The 16,774-nt window shown below is 32.2% G+C and overlaps 1 protein-coding gene across 1 annotated transcript; it reads left to right on the forward strand.

The window, feature by feature from the left end:
• Positions 1-10,673: 10,673 nt before the first annotated feature.
• LOC147804131 (uncharacterized) lies at positions 10,674-16,157 on the forward strand. The gene is made up of 2 exons (XM_087152019.1): positions 10,674-15,164; positions 15,274-16,157. The coding sequence occupies exons 1-2, from the start codon at positions 15,090-15,092 to the stop codon at positions 16,096-16,098; spliced, it is 900 nt and encodes a 299-aa protein (XP_087008145.1). The 5' UTR covers positions 10,674-15,089; the 3' UTR covers positions 16,099-16,157.
• The last annotated feature ends 617 nt before the right edge of the window (positions 16,158-16,774 follow it).

Raw genomic sequence — 16,774 nt, forward strand, 5'->3', positions numbered from 1 at the left:
TCATCACTCCACATAACGGTTTTAAATTGCTCTTCTGTCCACTGGCGACGTGCTCTGCACCACTGAAATCGGTGGCGGGAGTTTGATGGAGAGATGTTTGGCTTATGTGCTGCTGCTCGTCCTTGGAATCCTTGTGCAATCAGCTCCCGACGAATAGTACGTGCACTGGCAACACTGCCAGATGCAGCCCGGAAGTTGGTAGCGACAGTGTCCAACGACATTTGTCGGTTTGCCTTCACTACACTTCGAAGAGATCGTCGATCCCTGTCGGACATTATTTTGGGCTTGCCGGGTCGGGACTGCGGTTTTTCACTCCCTCTCGTTCCCATTTCAACACGACGTCACCAACTGTTGACTGTGGTACCTGAAACTTGTCGGAGATGACACGTATGGAATGACCAAATCGGTGGGCGCCTATGATCATGCCCCTTTCCGCCTCATTCAGCTCTCGTCGTCCACTCATTTTCACTGTTAACGCTCGTATGGCCGTCGCCTGCTTGCGAGTGGTCTTCCCCCCACACAGGTTCCATATTTATTCCACCAGGACGAGTCCACCTGCCGTTCAAGGGGTGTCCGGTCATTAATGGCTAGATAGTGTATTTACATTTAAAAACATCATTTCCAATCACATTGAAAAGTTAAAGAAAAAATTTTCGAGAAGATTCGAGGATTTTCCTGAAAACCTTGGTTGGATTCGTGATCCATTTTCCTTTGACATATGCAGTTCAACTCTTCAAATTAGTGAGAACTACTGAGTCGAAATCAATTTAAGACTCAGCCTTGACAAAAATTTTGGCTATCCGTGGAAAAACAATATCCCATTTTATGCAAGAATGCCATCAGAGTGTTAATACAATTTGCATCAACGTATTTATGTGAAACTGGATTTAGCAAACTAGTTTCAATAAAAACTAAATACCGCTCGTGTTTAAACCCTGAAGATGATATGCGAATTGCAATTAGCAACATACATCCAGACATAGATGAGATAATTAGAAACTTGCAGCCACATACATCTCATTAAAGGGCAATTTACTGATTTTTGTGTTATACAAAAAGTATTTTCTTAAAATTATAAATAAAATTAATATGAGTCAAATATGATGATGTTTTTATTCGATGAAATGAAAGAAATGTGCGAAATATACATCTTATTTGTGAACATTTATCTCTAGGGGTCGACAAAAATTTTCTCTCGACTAAAGGGGTCGCAGTCGAAAAAAGTTTGCGCACGACTGCCTCATATTTTACATCTAAGAAAGCGGTGTGAGAAAACCTTGAATGTGTTACGCGTACTATCAAATACCCATACCTGCCAACATTTAATCCTTTCGAGGATGATTTTCTCCAGTGGTAGTAAAACAGATTTTGAATTACAATATTAGGCAGAAACATACGCTGTATTTTGAAGAAGCTAGTTCGGATTACCACAGCCGTATTACATATTAATATATAAGCTTAATTTGTTTAAATATAAATGTATGGAATCCATAGAAAGCATACATTTTCCTACCACTTTAAATATAGAAATAAAATTTTACGCCAAATGCGTAAAAGTTGGCAGGTATGAATACCTTTTAGGGTGCGGATCGTATCGCCCTACTCAGACTGTGCAATGCGTAAATACTATCACGTATAGATTACTCTTGTGCAGTCTATGGCACTGCTACTGCTTCCGCCTTAAGACGTTTGGATACAGTGCATCATACGGCTTTATGTATATGTAGTGGCGCATTCCGACCTCACCAGTAGAGAGTTTATATGTCATTTGTCACCAAGCATCTCTCGATTTACATCGCATGCAATTGTCTTTAGCCTATTACTAACGATTGTATGATGCTAAACCTTCATGTGTCCGTCCATTTCATGCTCGTGTGCGCTCTCTCATACGAACTTTTGACATGTGTGACGTGCCAACACAATCAGTAGATTACCTTCTCATACCACCATGGGTCACCGCACCATATCAGTTTTATTCCCCTTTTATGATTTACAGTAAGTCAAATTTTGCACCCATCATTTATCAACAACTATTCAGTTCTCATAGTCACCAATATCCAATATTCTGAGTATATGCCTATTTTTACTGACGGTTCAAAATCTGTTGGATATGTAGGCTGTGGTGACATAATCGCTGATGACACGTATAGTTACAGGATCCCAGATATTTGTTCTGTCTTCACTGCTGAAGCAGTTGCCATCCTTTTGGCATTGCGGCTGATTTCATCACGCTCTAAACGAAAGTATTTTATATACTCTGACAGTATGAGCGTATTGAAGCAGTTAGACAAGTTTCGCAGTAATACTCACCCAATTTTATGCTTCATCAAATCACTCTTCATATGAAAGGATTTGACAATTTATTTTGTTGGATACCAAGTCACGTCGGTATACCAGGAAATGAGTTGGCTGATTCTGCCACTATTGCCTTAACAATTTCCGTACCATACTCAGATATTAAATTACATATTCGGCAGATTATCGTATCTCTTTGGCAACAACATTGGGATCTTCAAACTCAAAATAAACTATATAATATGAAATCTGATCTCAGTCATATACCAGTATTGCGTCGACATAATGCAGATGTAAAGCTTACTCGTCTCAGAATCGGCCACACTCGACTCACCCATCTTCATCTATTATTTGGAGAACCTCCTCCCAAATGCGACACTTGTAACGTTTTACTTACGCTTCATCACATTTTAACTATTTGTCCCTGTTTTAACCAACATCGTATTACCTTTTTTAAAAACACTATTTTATGTATGAAGGATTTGTTAGGTGAAATCCATCATCCCAACATTTTCGCATTTCTGCGAGCTATTGGTATTTTATATTGTATATAACCAGTTTTATCTGATTTTATTCACTCCTATTTATTATCCATTCACCGTTTTACCTTATATAAATACACCTTTTATTGGATTTTAGTGACTTTTAAATATATTCGTCTCGTTATTGACGGTTTTATTACCTTTATGTATTTTATAGAAATAAAAATGTACTAAGCATTTTACATTTTAAGCTGCATTAACGTACTGTTTGGCGCAGCATATCCTCTTTTGGATCTTGAGCCATTAAACTCTACAATCAATCAGTGGGTTTAGACTAGGTGATTAAGATTTGAACGCTTATTGGGGCCAATCTGTTCAACCTAGAAGCTATAAGATTTAATCAACATATTTATTGTTTTGTTGTGTACTTAATTTCTTTCCGTTAAAGTCAGGCATGCACGCTTATTGTTATAAATGGTTTTTTCTACAAAAAGTCATATCACTCGCTCTTACCCCACATAGTGCATATGTTCACTCTATGGAAAATTTAGAAAAACCATAATTTCAGTGGAAGATTAGCAGACATATCTGTTTTATATGATAATTTAAGAAAATTATGCCTGTAATTTATATGTGATGTAGGCAAGGCTGTTACTAAGGGGGGTGATGGAATTATTCCAGGACTCAGCACTGTTCAGAGCATGATCAAATTTTCTTTTAAAAAAATATAGTGCTTATTTATAAGTTTTTTTCCAAAAGAACATTACTGAAAATTTATATCTGTATTTAAACTATAATTTTGGATAAAATGTCTTTTATAAGTTTTACTAAATAAGAAAATATGGTTCGTTGTGCTTCGAGAAAGGGGCCCATTACACCTTTTAAGTAGTTATCTTCTGTTTTCCTCTGCTGCACTGCAGGTTTCAAGGAACCAGTATTAACTCACTTTAAAGAGGTTAGGGGCAAAAGCATGTAGCAACCGATCTTACCCTACTTTCTCTCTTCAAGGTAGGAACTTTTTATTTTTAAAATGTATAAAAGCTCAAAGGAAGAACACTTGAAAAAGCAGAGTTCTTAGATTCATCGTTGATAGTTCCATCCTGACTGCCCTTTGGCGATGAAATTTTTCTTTTTCTATTCAGAGAGGAGTTTTTAGTCTAATGAAAAAGAATCAACTTTTTTACAACAATTACAGGGGAAGGCATAAGTTTTGATGAGCACAGAAGCGATTTCTTGTTACTGTTTGGAGTGGAACGATTTCTGGTTTTCTCTTTCAAGGCCTTGTCAACAAATAAAAAGCAGTATATTTTACGAAAATCTAATACTTGTTTAAATTAAAAATAGTGATGGAAGATAATTGAATTTCTCGTTTTCATTTCGTTTTTTCGGGCCATGTCAGAAATACCATGTAGAAGAGAGATGGCTCTCTCTACGTGGTCAGGTACTTATTTTGGTCTTTTCTGTAATTGTATGGGCAATCCATCGCCTTTTCTAATATATTTTGATTGATATCGTCAACTCTTCTTTGACGAATAAGTTGTAGAATTTCCATCTGCAAGTGCAAAATATCTTCAAACGGAAGTTGTCGTAGTTGGCTTGCAACATTTCTCCCGAAGTGGGTGAATTCATCAACAGGCTCTTATTCTTTTATTTCCTCTCGGGCCTTCTCAGAAATACCATGTTTTGTAGAAAAGTGCATGCTCGGAAATTTGTAACATCTTTATGGCAGCAAAGGTGGGATCTCCAAACTGTCAATGAGCTACGTAGTGCTAAAACGAATTTGGACCATTTGCCTGTGCTGCACCTGCGTAGTGCAGACGTTAAATTTACTCGACTGCGAATCGGTCACACCTGGTTAACACATCTTCATTTACTGTTCGGAGAACCTCCCCCTGAATGCAGTACTTGTAACGTCCCTCTCACAATTCATCACATTTTAATTACGTGTCCAAGTTTTAATCAACATTGTTTAAAGTTTTCTGGGAGTTCTATTTTATGCATACAAGATTTGTTGGATGATATTCACCATCCTAACATTTTTGCATTTTTACGTGTCGTTGGTATTTTTAACTGCATATAAAAGTTTTAACACATCTTCAGTTTTATACACTTTTGTAAATACCTTATCACCTTCTTACATTTTACTAACTTAGTGTTTTATATTGTACTCATACTTTTTATCTGATTTTATTCATACTTTTAATCAGATTTTATTCATACTTTTAATCAGATTTTATTTAGATAATTTATCTTGCCTTATTCTCTTACTTGTACTATTGTATCAATTACAATTGTGTTACAATTAAATTTTGCATGCAAACTAATGGAAAACGATATTTTATTATTGTTTTTAATGAGATGGATGTGCTTGTCTATTAGCACAAAGTTTATCAAATCTTGGTGTTTGTGACGATATAGCTACTCGTAGCTCTTTTTCTACCACTAAACGAGCTTGATATTTGGATTTCAGTGCAGCCAAGGCAGAAAATCCCGTTTCGCATGAATATGATGTTGCGAACGGCAGCAGTACTTTCAAAGCTTTGTTTGACTAAGTGTTATATTCTGTATGAAGATTCAACCAGAATTGAACCAGAGATACAGTCTGAAATTTATGTTTTAACGTAGTATCACAAGACAATTCAATCAATTTTTCTTTTTCAATACTTGTCAATCGAAATTCATCATCTTCTTCGTCGATAAATGGATTCTGTATCCACGCAAACTTTGTAAAATCAAGATCACCATAATAATTTGAAAATTGAAGCAACAAACTATTCAAGTGTTCCACAAAGAGATTTTTGTTTGCTTCTATGTTATCTCGGGCGCATAAAACCTACATTCAATCAATCATATTTTAATATTTTCATTGCAAGTTATAACTAATATATTTCGGGGGAAAAAAATTTTTTTGAAACTTTGCATCACTGATGCTATGCTTACATAACACTATTTCCTGTAATCACAATCGTGAGTACTTTATCAAATAAGTCGAATTCAGGAATATCGTCCAGACAGAATGGGAGAAAAAAATGTATGTATGTGCAAGGTGTGTTAATATTATTTCTCCATATTAATTATAATTTCTAAAGCTCTAAAGGTGTATTCTGAATTTTATCATTTATGCCTAAGCTTTCATTATCCCAAAATTTCCGTAACTGTAAATTTATATCATCACAAGAATTATTTTCACTAGTTCATTCCTCACAATTAAAATTTTCCTTACAATAACACAAATTTTCAATGATGGAGTCATTTTTTAAATCTGAATGAGTAATCCCAGTTATGCTTCCTCCGAGTAATGTTTCGACATAAAACAAATCTTTAGTCAACTCCTTTATGTACCCAGTGTGGAGTTTCCAATAATAATCTGCTCCAATTAATATATCAATGGAATTTATTCCTTTCGAAAGGCATAAATCAGTAAGCGCAAAATCCTCAAGCAGCAACTTTATTTTATTATTATGCGGTGGGAAAGAAGCACGTGTTATGGTACTTGAAACCAATAATTCGAACTCTGACCTTCGAGTAGGATATTTTTTATTGCTTATACTCGCCTTTACTATATCAAATGTTTATTCTTGCGGTTCACGGCTTCCAAAAGTATAAACTAATAAATTTTCCTTTCTAATTATCGGGAGATTAAGCTTTTGAGCTAATTCTCTAGTAATGAATGACCTCATCGATGCGGAATCAAATAAAATATTTATCTCCTGCGTTTTGTCTGCCAAATGCAAATTCGCAACACATGTTTGTAAAAACAAAGATTGAAAATTTGATGAATGATGATAATGTGGAATCTAAAGAAAAAATCGAGGAATTAATAGATTATAAGGAACAGTTAATTGATAAAAATAAAAGTTTAAAAGCAATAAATAATCGAATTGAACCACTAATTGAAAGTGAGGAAATAGAAAATGAAATTACTGGAATTGAAGAATATTCGGAAAAAATAATAAAGTGGCAATCTCGAATCGCAAGATTTTTGAAAGAAAACAATAAAGAAAGTAGAGGAGGAGAAGAATCATTTAACAGCGCACAATCTAAATTTGTTCCAGAAATAAGTAATGCAGTTAAACTCCCAAAACTAAGCATAAATAAATTTTACGGAAAAACATTATGGCTTGAATTTTGGAATCAATTTCAAATCGCGATCCATGAAAATGAAAGTTTAACTGAGGTACAAAAATTTACTTATTTAAAAACCTTACTGGGTGGAATTGCATTAAATGCTATTGAGCGAATGGTTCGTTCAATGAAAATCATTCTTTGGAAATTACTGAGGAAAACATCTTTGACTAGTGAAGAACTCGAAACAGTTCTATGTGAAATAGAAGCTGTGATTAACTCGAGGCCTATTACTTACGTGACTACAGACTCTCCAAATACTTTTCCTCTAACGCCATCCCACATGCTACTTGGAAGACGATTAATAAGTTTACCGCCAGTCAAGTTATCCGGTATTGACTGCATGATTGACAAAAAAATGATAATTAAAAAATTTAAATATCGAGAAAGACTTATAAATCAATTTTGGAAGAAATGGAAAAGGGATTATCTTTTAAATTTAAGAGCTGTCAATTATGTAAATTTGGATAAAGGGAATCAAAAATTTAAGGTAAATGATATTGTTTTGATTCATGATGACAAACTTCCAAGGAGCATGTGGAAACTTGGAAAAATTGTGGAAACATTTCAAGGACGTGATAACAAAATAAGAGCATGTGCTTTGAAAACGGATACGTCAATAATAAAACGTCCTATAAATTTATTATTTAATTTAGAAGTGAACAATTAAATCTATATGAACATTCTATTTGAACTTTAAATTCACATTTATTATTATTTGAACATTTCATTTTACAATATTACTTAAGATATTCATTTAACTTACAAATTAAGTTTATCTTAAGATATTATTTGAACTTTTTGATTTAAAGAAAATATGCATACATATATATTTTCTTGTTTAAATGCATGTTTGTTTAAAATTGAAATATTTGCATGTGAAAGAATTTGTGTTGTGAAAATTGCTTGATTTATTATTCATGATATGATAATTTAATTTCATCAATTGATATTTACTTAAATTTCAATAATTTCATTTTTAGGTAATAATTTGTTAAAGGTTTGAACTAATGCTCATGAAACATATTATTTTAAGAATTCAATTAATATTATTGCATTATAATCTTTATATAATTAAGAAGGGCTCATATTGTAAAAAGGTAAGATTATATTATATTTTAAATATTGGTACCTTACATTTGAGAAAAATAACTTTGATTAATATATGAAATGACTAAATTGTTATGAACTAAGAGTTCATCGGGGGGAAGTGTGTTAATATTATTTCTCCATATTAATTATAATTTCTAAAGCTCAATAGATGGCGCTCTGCGCAGTAATGTAAAATCATTAGTTTCTAATCAGTTTTCTCCATGACACTGTACCATTATCATCATCTTTTTGTTATTAAATATATATTATGTTAAAAGGCGTTTGTTATGATTGAAACCCCGAGATCTGAGATCATATCACCGTAGTTAATATTGTTTTTTTTTTTTCTCCAAATCATTGTATGAATCCTTTATTTAAATCAAGTGCACTCACCTTTAATCAAATTCTTAGCTCCAGGTTGGTGCGCCAATATTAACTACGGTGATATGATCTCAGATCTCGGGGTTTCAATCATAACAAACGCCTTTTAACATAATATATATTTAATAACAAAAAGATGATGATAATGGTACAGTGTCATGGAGAAAACTGATTAGAAACTAATGATTTTACATTACTGCGCAGAGCGCCATCTATTGAGCTTTAGAAATTATAATTAACATGGAGAAATAATATTAACAAGGTGCAAGCATGTTAAGTATAAAATTATTTATCAAAACTCATTGCTAAATACTTTCTATTGCTTCTCGTTATTGACTACAACTATATGGCAAAAATTTCTTAAAGTTGACTTGCGTTATTTTTATTAGCCTTTAAATCAGAGGTTCCCAAACTTTTTATTCTCGTGGACCACTTTCAAAGTTTTATTATTTTCGGTAGACCTCCTGCTGCTTCATTTCTACTGTATTCCCAAACTCCTAAAAAATATCACCCAAAATTGGGGGTGTTAAGAAAAGAAAAAAAGTAACAAATTTTCTTGTGTCCTATTTATTAAAATAATACTTGTGGTTATACAAAATTATAAACATTTATTATTACAAAAAATCATCAATAAACTCTGAAATGTAAATCAACAGTAAAAAATAGTCATACTCTTAATGAGACTAATGTACTTGATGAATTGACAGCAAATTATCAATATTTGACTTCAGTTTTGTAAGAAGTAATCTCAAATCTCCCCGTTCTGTGATGTTCAATCTGCTCCTTTTTTTTTTTTGTTAACAGGTTGGTAACGGCACTAAAACTTCTTTCGGCAAGATATGACGAGGGAAACGCAATCAAAAATTTTCTCGCAATTTTCCACAGCCCAGGATATTTTTCGGGGATTTCTGCCTACAGCCAAAATGTTTGATAGCCTTTTTTAAATTTCACCTTCAGTTCCTCGTTGGTGCTGAGCTCAAGTAGCTCCTCTTGTAATACCACATTCGCCTCTTCCGTTTCATCAAATGAGGTTATGATCCATGGTGGTATTTCCATCGTCAGAATATCTTCAAATCTATTTTTGAAATTACACCCTTTGTTTTTATTAAATTAAGGTTGTCCCCTTGTAACTGCAAGTTAACGTCATTGAATTTTATGAACAGATCTGTTAAGTACGCAATGTCCGCTTTATATTTGATCAGATTTTCTTTTAAATCTGGTGCTTTAGTTCCCAGATACTCTATCACTGATTCGAAAAGTGAGTAAAATCTCGATAAGCATGCACCTTTCGACAACCAGCGTACTTCAGTATGTAAGAGCAGTCGTTGGAAATCTTCATCATTTTCATCGCACAATAGTGCAAATAAACGGGTATTCAAAGCATTGCTTCTTATTTTATTAACTACGTTAATCACAAATTGAAGCGATTGGAGCAATCTATCACTCGTATACAATAAGTCCTGGAATTATTCTTTTAAGATGGATTATAAACCCACGATATCGCCCGAACATGGCAGGAGCTCCATCTGCTGCCACCGAATTAATGTTGGTAAATGGAATAGATTTTTTTGTAAAAAAATCACTCAGGACATAAAGTATCGATTCGCCTTTAGTGTCCGACTTCTAAGTTTTTGCGAATAGCAGCTCTTCATGGATTTCTTTGTCCATAACAAATCGAACATATACCAATAATAATGCTTCATTACCAGGCAAAGTAGACTCGTCCAATTGAATAGAAAAATGAGTGGTTTGCAGATAATTACACAAGAAGCTTTCAATATCAGAGCTCAGCTAAGTCAGCATGAGGTTGTAACATCGGGGAAACTCTAAAGTGCATGTGCACATAGATAGAGCCATCAGAAAGATAACAACTTTTCGCATATTTGAAGGCACCCTGCCAATCTCCATTGTTAAAAAAAATGAAAAGGGGGAGTTTTCAACTGTTGACAAAATCTTACCCGTTGTATGTTCCCTCGTAAATATTGGGAATCCTTTAATAAAAGTACATCTTTAAATGTGAATTTATTTATTTATTATCAATTACAAATTGTTATTTAGCTACTTTGTTGGAAAAAAATTCTTTTTTAAAAAAAGTTATTCCTCTTTGTAAAGTTATGTTTTTTAAGGCGACAGTAATTTTTTTAATTTTTATTCAATTGTTTTGAAAATTTGCCAGTTAATTTATACACACCAGATATGACACCAAGACAAATTTCAATAAAAAAAATTAAAACTACATTTTATTTAAAAATTAAAGTTTTAAAAAAAATTTTCAAAAAATGTTCCGAGCGCAACAATTTTGAAAAATTGCTTTGAAATTTTTGTCGCAGACAAAATAAATTTTCGAATTCACAATAATTTCGTTTTCACTATAAATGACAAAAAATTTTCAAAATCTCATATCTCGGTCAAAAAAATCATAAAGTCATTTACTTTAGCGCGTTTTAAAGTTAATGACTTGTACTTTAATGTGTAAATAATAATTTTCATGCAAAAAATTTTGTTGCTAAGTAGCAACTTGTCAGGCTTGACATTTTTAAAAAAAAAAAATTGCTTTGTTCAAAAATTTAAATTTTTGCAAAAAATTTAGATAAATTAAATTAGTAATTTTTATGGAAATTGATTCATTTTTGAAAAAGTTATGACACTTTGAGAAATGACAATTTTTTAGAAATTTTAAGTGTCCCTAATAATTTGGAAGGGTAGTGTAAGTGGACATAAACAGGGAGTTAAAAGGAACAAAATTACATTAATAAACAAAGAAAATGCATGACAAACGCATATTAACACAAAAAGAACACAAAGATAAAATTAAAGTAAAAAATATGTGTATACAGGGAAGAATGAGGAGTAGTCTTTATATAGAGTTCATGTGATTTCTGGCATCCCAGTAAAGTTTACAGACACCCCGCTCTTGAGATTGTTTGTCAGTTTAAGTAAATTTTCTTAATCTTTGAAAACAGCCAAAAATGTAATATCAGCAATACAAGTAAATATCTTTAAATTAAGGATACAAAAATATTTATAAAAAAACAATGACTTTTATTAATTTTAGACTAATGATAACCAAAACAATTACAAATCAATGCGGGGAAACTGGATCCTACCATGTGATTTTCGAACTGATAAAAAATTCACTGACAACAATGGAAAATTAAGCTACACCATTACGGTATATGAGAAGAGATAATCCTGTAAATTAAAAAAAAAATCAAAATTAAAAAAAGTATGACAGTAAAAATATTTAAAATTAAATAAAATCAGTTTAGATAATTCAGTCATCAGCTAAAGATAACTTTTCTTTTCTCTAGAGATTCACATACAATGCAATAAATTTTAAAAATAGCACATATAATTAAATTTTTCTTAGAACTGTACAAGATTTATTTTTTTAGTTATCAAGATTTTTGAAAGACTAACTTTCTTTAACATGTTTTCAACAAAGAATATGCACACAAAAATGGATTAAATACGAGCTACAGCAGAGCACCGATTATCCGAACTGCTCGGGACCGAACTTGGTTCGAATAATTGGAAAGTTGTTTAAAATCTTGTTTAAATTATTATTATTTATGCACTAACTTCCCTTCACACTTTTTCAAGGCTTAGGACTGGCAGTACTATCTAAAATAGCTCTGGCGTGTGTGGAAGTTTTTTTTTTTTTACAATCATTGAATTTTGTTTATCATATTTCAGATTTTTTTTGTCAATTATTTAATTTTCCGTCTAAACTTTAAAAAAAAAAAAAAAAAAAAAAAAAACGAATTCGGACATAGTTCGTATAATTGGGCGTTCCCGATAATCGGCACTCTACTGTATTTTGCCACATTCACGAGTGTGTTGTTGAAGTATGAGGAAGTCACTTTCGATGAACTGAAGTCGTACGAAATGAAGGATAAGCTTAATAAACATAAAATTAAAAAAACTTTACATAATCATGATAAAGTAACTAGTTTCTGATAAATATTGCAGTGATCACAGGTCCATGAATAAACTTTACGATGTAATTTTACACAACCTTTATGAAAAAATTTAGAACATGGTTACACCGTTTTTAAACCTTTACATATGCAATCATTTTTTGATCCCTCAATTACTTTTAAGTTTGTGACCGTTAAGGATTTCTGGAAGTACACTTTCAAAGAAAAACTTATTAAGCTTATCCTCCATTTCGTACCAATTCAGTTCATGGAGAGTGATATCCTCATACCTCAACGACGCAGTCGTGAATGCGACAAAGTAGCAACTTAACCCAGAAATGCCCATCTGGCCTTGGATTTGATCAAAATAATCATGATCTTCTTTTAATCTGCCAGTGTCATTTACGAAATATTTTTCATATCGACACTATGTATTGCGTAATGAATATGGACACTTTATGGCAGTCGCAACTAACATAGCCATCAGGTGTAGCTGCTAAAAAGCTATCTTCTTGGTCAATAAATAAACCAGCACCAGTCTAATAATAAGGTTCACGTGGTTGGGGCTGACCATTTCAAAAAATTTGTCTCTTGCTACCTGCTCCATATTTCTACCCAAAGTCAGTGACTCAACATTATCACTCTCATCTCGATAACCCATGATTTCCATAAGCAGAGAGTCACTTTTCTTACTTCTTAAAATTCTTCCGAAATTTGAAGCAGTAAGTCGACCAATTCTCTCTGCTTTCCACACTTCACCCCGTAATTTTGTTTCATCTTCAATACATTTTATTTCACTGTCACTAATATGACACATGTCATAGAAGCATTTTCGAGGGTCTGTTTTCATTAAAGGGCATTCTGACATTTTTTTTCTAACTGTATCAGAGAAAGAACAGGAGCTTTCGATGACAGAAGTGTCAGTAGTTTCCTCTTCTGATTCAGTTTATACTTGAAAAATAGCAACAGCTGGTGAAACTATCTGTAAGTAAAAAATTGAGACTTTAATTTTCTTTTCGCAATGATGTACATAAAGCTATTTACTTATAAATTTTCCTATTTTTCATAGCTGAAGATTTAGGTAAACACATAAATATATAAAGCTTATAAATTTCTGATTTTTACTCTTATAAATTATGATCTATATAAATGTTAAGTCCTCGTGCATTATTAATTCTCTAACCAGACTGAGATAAAATTAAAAACTTTCTATGAGCACCAAATCCCAAATGGGTAAAAAACTACAAAGCTGGAAAAAAAATTCAAAAATGTGAAATGAAAATCCAAACACTTCTAATAATTAAAATAAAAATACATGAAAGTTAAGTAAGGAAAAACAAGGAGTGATTTATCCTCAGAATGTTCTCAACATTTTAATAAAAAGTTTAATGCAAGATTTTATTTATTAATTATTATTGTGTGAATATGAATCTCAATGTATGATTGTTAAATCCCATGGGTACGAATCTCTATAATTAGTTTTAAAGCAGTGGGAATATGAATATTGATGTCTGAAGTAGTAGCTAGGGGTACTCAGTGAATACAATGGAGGGGGCGTGGCACCTGTCAATCATCTCTGTGGGGGGTCATGAAATAAACGTGTTATAGTAGAGGGGTTTAAAAAAAGAAAGTGAGCGTCATCAACTGCTTATTTCTTTTTTTTTAGCAGAAAAGGGATTAGTTTTGGTTTACGAATAAATTATTTCTTTTCTGCGGTGGCAACAGGAGATGGATGAAATATATGTGTTATAGTAGAGGGGTGTTAGAAATTGAACGTCATCAACTGCTTATTTCTTTTTTTTAGCAGAAAAGGAAACAGTATCGGTTTTCGAATAAATTATTTCTTTTCTGCGGTGGCAACAGGAGATGGATGGAATATATGTGTTATAGTAGAGGGGTGTTAGAAATTGAACGTCATAAACTGCTTATTTCTTTTTATTAGCAGAAAAGGAAACAGTTTCGGTTTTGGAGCATGTTATTTCTTTTCCTGCGGTGGCAATACTTTATTAGTATTATTTATCTTTGGAAAAAAATGATTTATTTAGAATCATCTGATGGCGCCATCTATGTATGAATATTGGAAACTTAAAAAAAAAAAAAAGATATAATTAAATGAGTTTATTTATTTTTTAATCTTAAAAATTATTCTTATAAATTTATATATAATGTCGATCGTGGAGGATCGAACCTGCGCTAACAAAAAGCCTCCATGGGACAGTAGTTGGGTATCTAAACCACTGTCCTATGGATGCTTGTACATCTTTGCGTTAATAAGTTTGAATATCATTCATCTGCACAAACGATATCGATCACATCCTCTAGTTTCATCGATATATATCTTCACTTCAATTTTTATCAGTTATTAGAATATTATTTCTGACCACCTGGCAGTTACAATTATTTTTTCCTCTTGGCAACGATACCCTTATGCACGTGTTTGAGAGTGTGTACCGGTTTTGGGGCTGACGTCACTCCACGTCATTCCCTTCTCGTTCAGGCAAGATTTTTTTTGCAAGGTAGATCTTGTACTGTGACGTATGCATGATGATTTCAGTTCCTTTCACTGAAGAAGATTGTTGTACACACGTGATGTTTTTAAAATTTTTTCATTGGTCAGTTATTTTTCTACTTGCTCGGAATGGCATCAGTTTCTTGTGCATTACTCGTTTAGTTTAGGCTCGTTGTTGTGTTAGACGTTGTTGTGCGCAGTGTATACCAAATTTCATACCTTCACAAGATAATATTTTCTTTATTTTTGAAAATTTGAAAACCTTATATCTGCATTCATTTCATTATGGACAAAAGGAAATATCATCAAGAGGCCAATTCACAAGATATTTGCAAAAAGTCGAAAACAGATAGTTCTAAAGTAAGTTTATTTTGTTATACTGTGTATTATTAAATTAAAAATGTTATATCTAATTTATTTGTTTTTTTATAAAATTTACTAAATCTGTATTTTTTTATATTTTTTACAGGATGGATTATTCACCGATGATCACATGCCAGATGAGGTATTCCCGATCGGCAACGATGTCTTTGTAAATGCTACAACATATCGCGGATTCGTTACAGTACACTTGCGGCAATACAAAAAATATGGTAAAGTGTACTACCCATCAAGTGAAGGAATAACTCTAAGACCGTGGTGGATACAATATATCATGGGATTCAAAAAAGTTCCTGAAACAAAAAGTGAGTTAGCTATTGCACCTTACGTCTCAGAAAAGGAATTCCGAATCACAAGTGAGAACTTTTCTGATTTTTGTTTTGAACGCATATACAAAGCTGATAAAATACCCAGTTCAAAGCGAATAACTATCACTAAGGAACAATGGCAAGAGATGCTAGACAAATACATTGATATTTCATTCATAGTTTTGGATTTTATATTTAAGAACATGAACTTTTTAGATGCTTTTAAAAATGTTTGTGAATCTCCTATTGATAAAGCTTTACCAAGCTCTTTGGACACTAGTCTTGGTGAAGAGTACTTGAAAAAAATTTTAAAAAGGTCTGTATGTGATATTTTTATTGACAATGGTATGAAAGAGCCACGTAGACTTGCTGAGGAACAATTTGGTAACCGCCGTGAAACTTTTAATTCTAATGCTTTTTCTCTGGAAGCAATGGAATTGGCTGAACGATTTTATTCTAACCTATTTGATAGACAAAAGTTTTTATTATTACCACCTCTTAGTTATGCTACTGAGGAATTTTTTGAAAATTTACATTTACATTTTGTATTAAGATCTGCCAGAGAATTCATGTGTCCTTCAGATACTTTTGAATATTTTGATTAGCTGTCACTTGTTAATCGAGCATTACTTATCTTTGAATAAATAGTATATTCCTATTGTTCTTTGTGTACCATGTTTTAATTTTTTGTTTTTTCTTTTTGAAAAATTTTATTTCATGAACTTTTTTTTCAGATAAACGAACAAGTTTCCTTTTCAGAGAAAAATTACTGTTTTCCGCAGAATAAATTCTGCTTCCACGTTAGTTAATTTATATTACTTTAATATAATAAAGAAATAATTAAATTAATTGATGTACCAGTATGTTTAAGTTTAATTAAAATAGGAAAATTAAATTTAAATTGATAACATTATTTCATATATAGCTGGAAAATGTATTTTAATCTTAAATAAAATCTAAGTCGGAATGAATAATTTACTATCTTCTGTTTATAAGAAACCTGATCACCCAGGTAGTTTCGGTGGTGTTAATGCAATTTATAATGCTGTAAAGGGCAAAGTTAAAAAAAGTCAAATTAAAAAATGGTTAGAAACTAAGGATTCTTATACATTACATAAACCATTAAAACATAAATTTAAAAGGAATCGAGTGATTGTTGGAGGTATAGATGAACAATTTCAAATTGATTTAGTTGACATGCAATCTTTAGCAAAATTTAATAATGGATTCAAATATTTGTTAACTTGTATAGATTGTTTTTCAAAATTTGCATGGGCTGTG

This window comes from Parasteatoda tepidariorum, chromosome 9 (assembly GCF_982258835.1).
Source record: "Parasteatoda tepidariorum strain Cologne lab strain chromosome 9, Ptep-v5.0, whole genome shotgun sequence".
Lineage (NCBI taxonomy): Eukaryota > Metazoa > Arthropoda > Arachnida > Araneae > Theridiidae > Parasteatoda > Parasteatoda tepidariorum.

Bases quoted from the DNA above. Each gene is read 5' to 3' on its own strand.
- LOC147804131 (XM_087152019.1), top strand. From the start codon at position 15,090: ATGGACAAAAGGAAATATCATCAAGAGGCCAATTCACAAGATATTTGC. The intron at 15,165-15,273 runs GTAAGTTTATTT...TATTTTTTACAG, and splicing joins CGAAAACAGATAGTTCTAAA to GATGGATTATTCACCGATGA.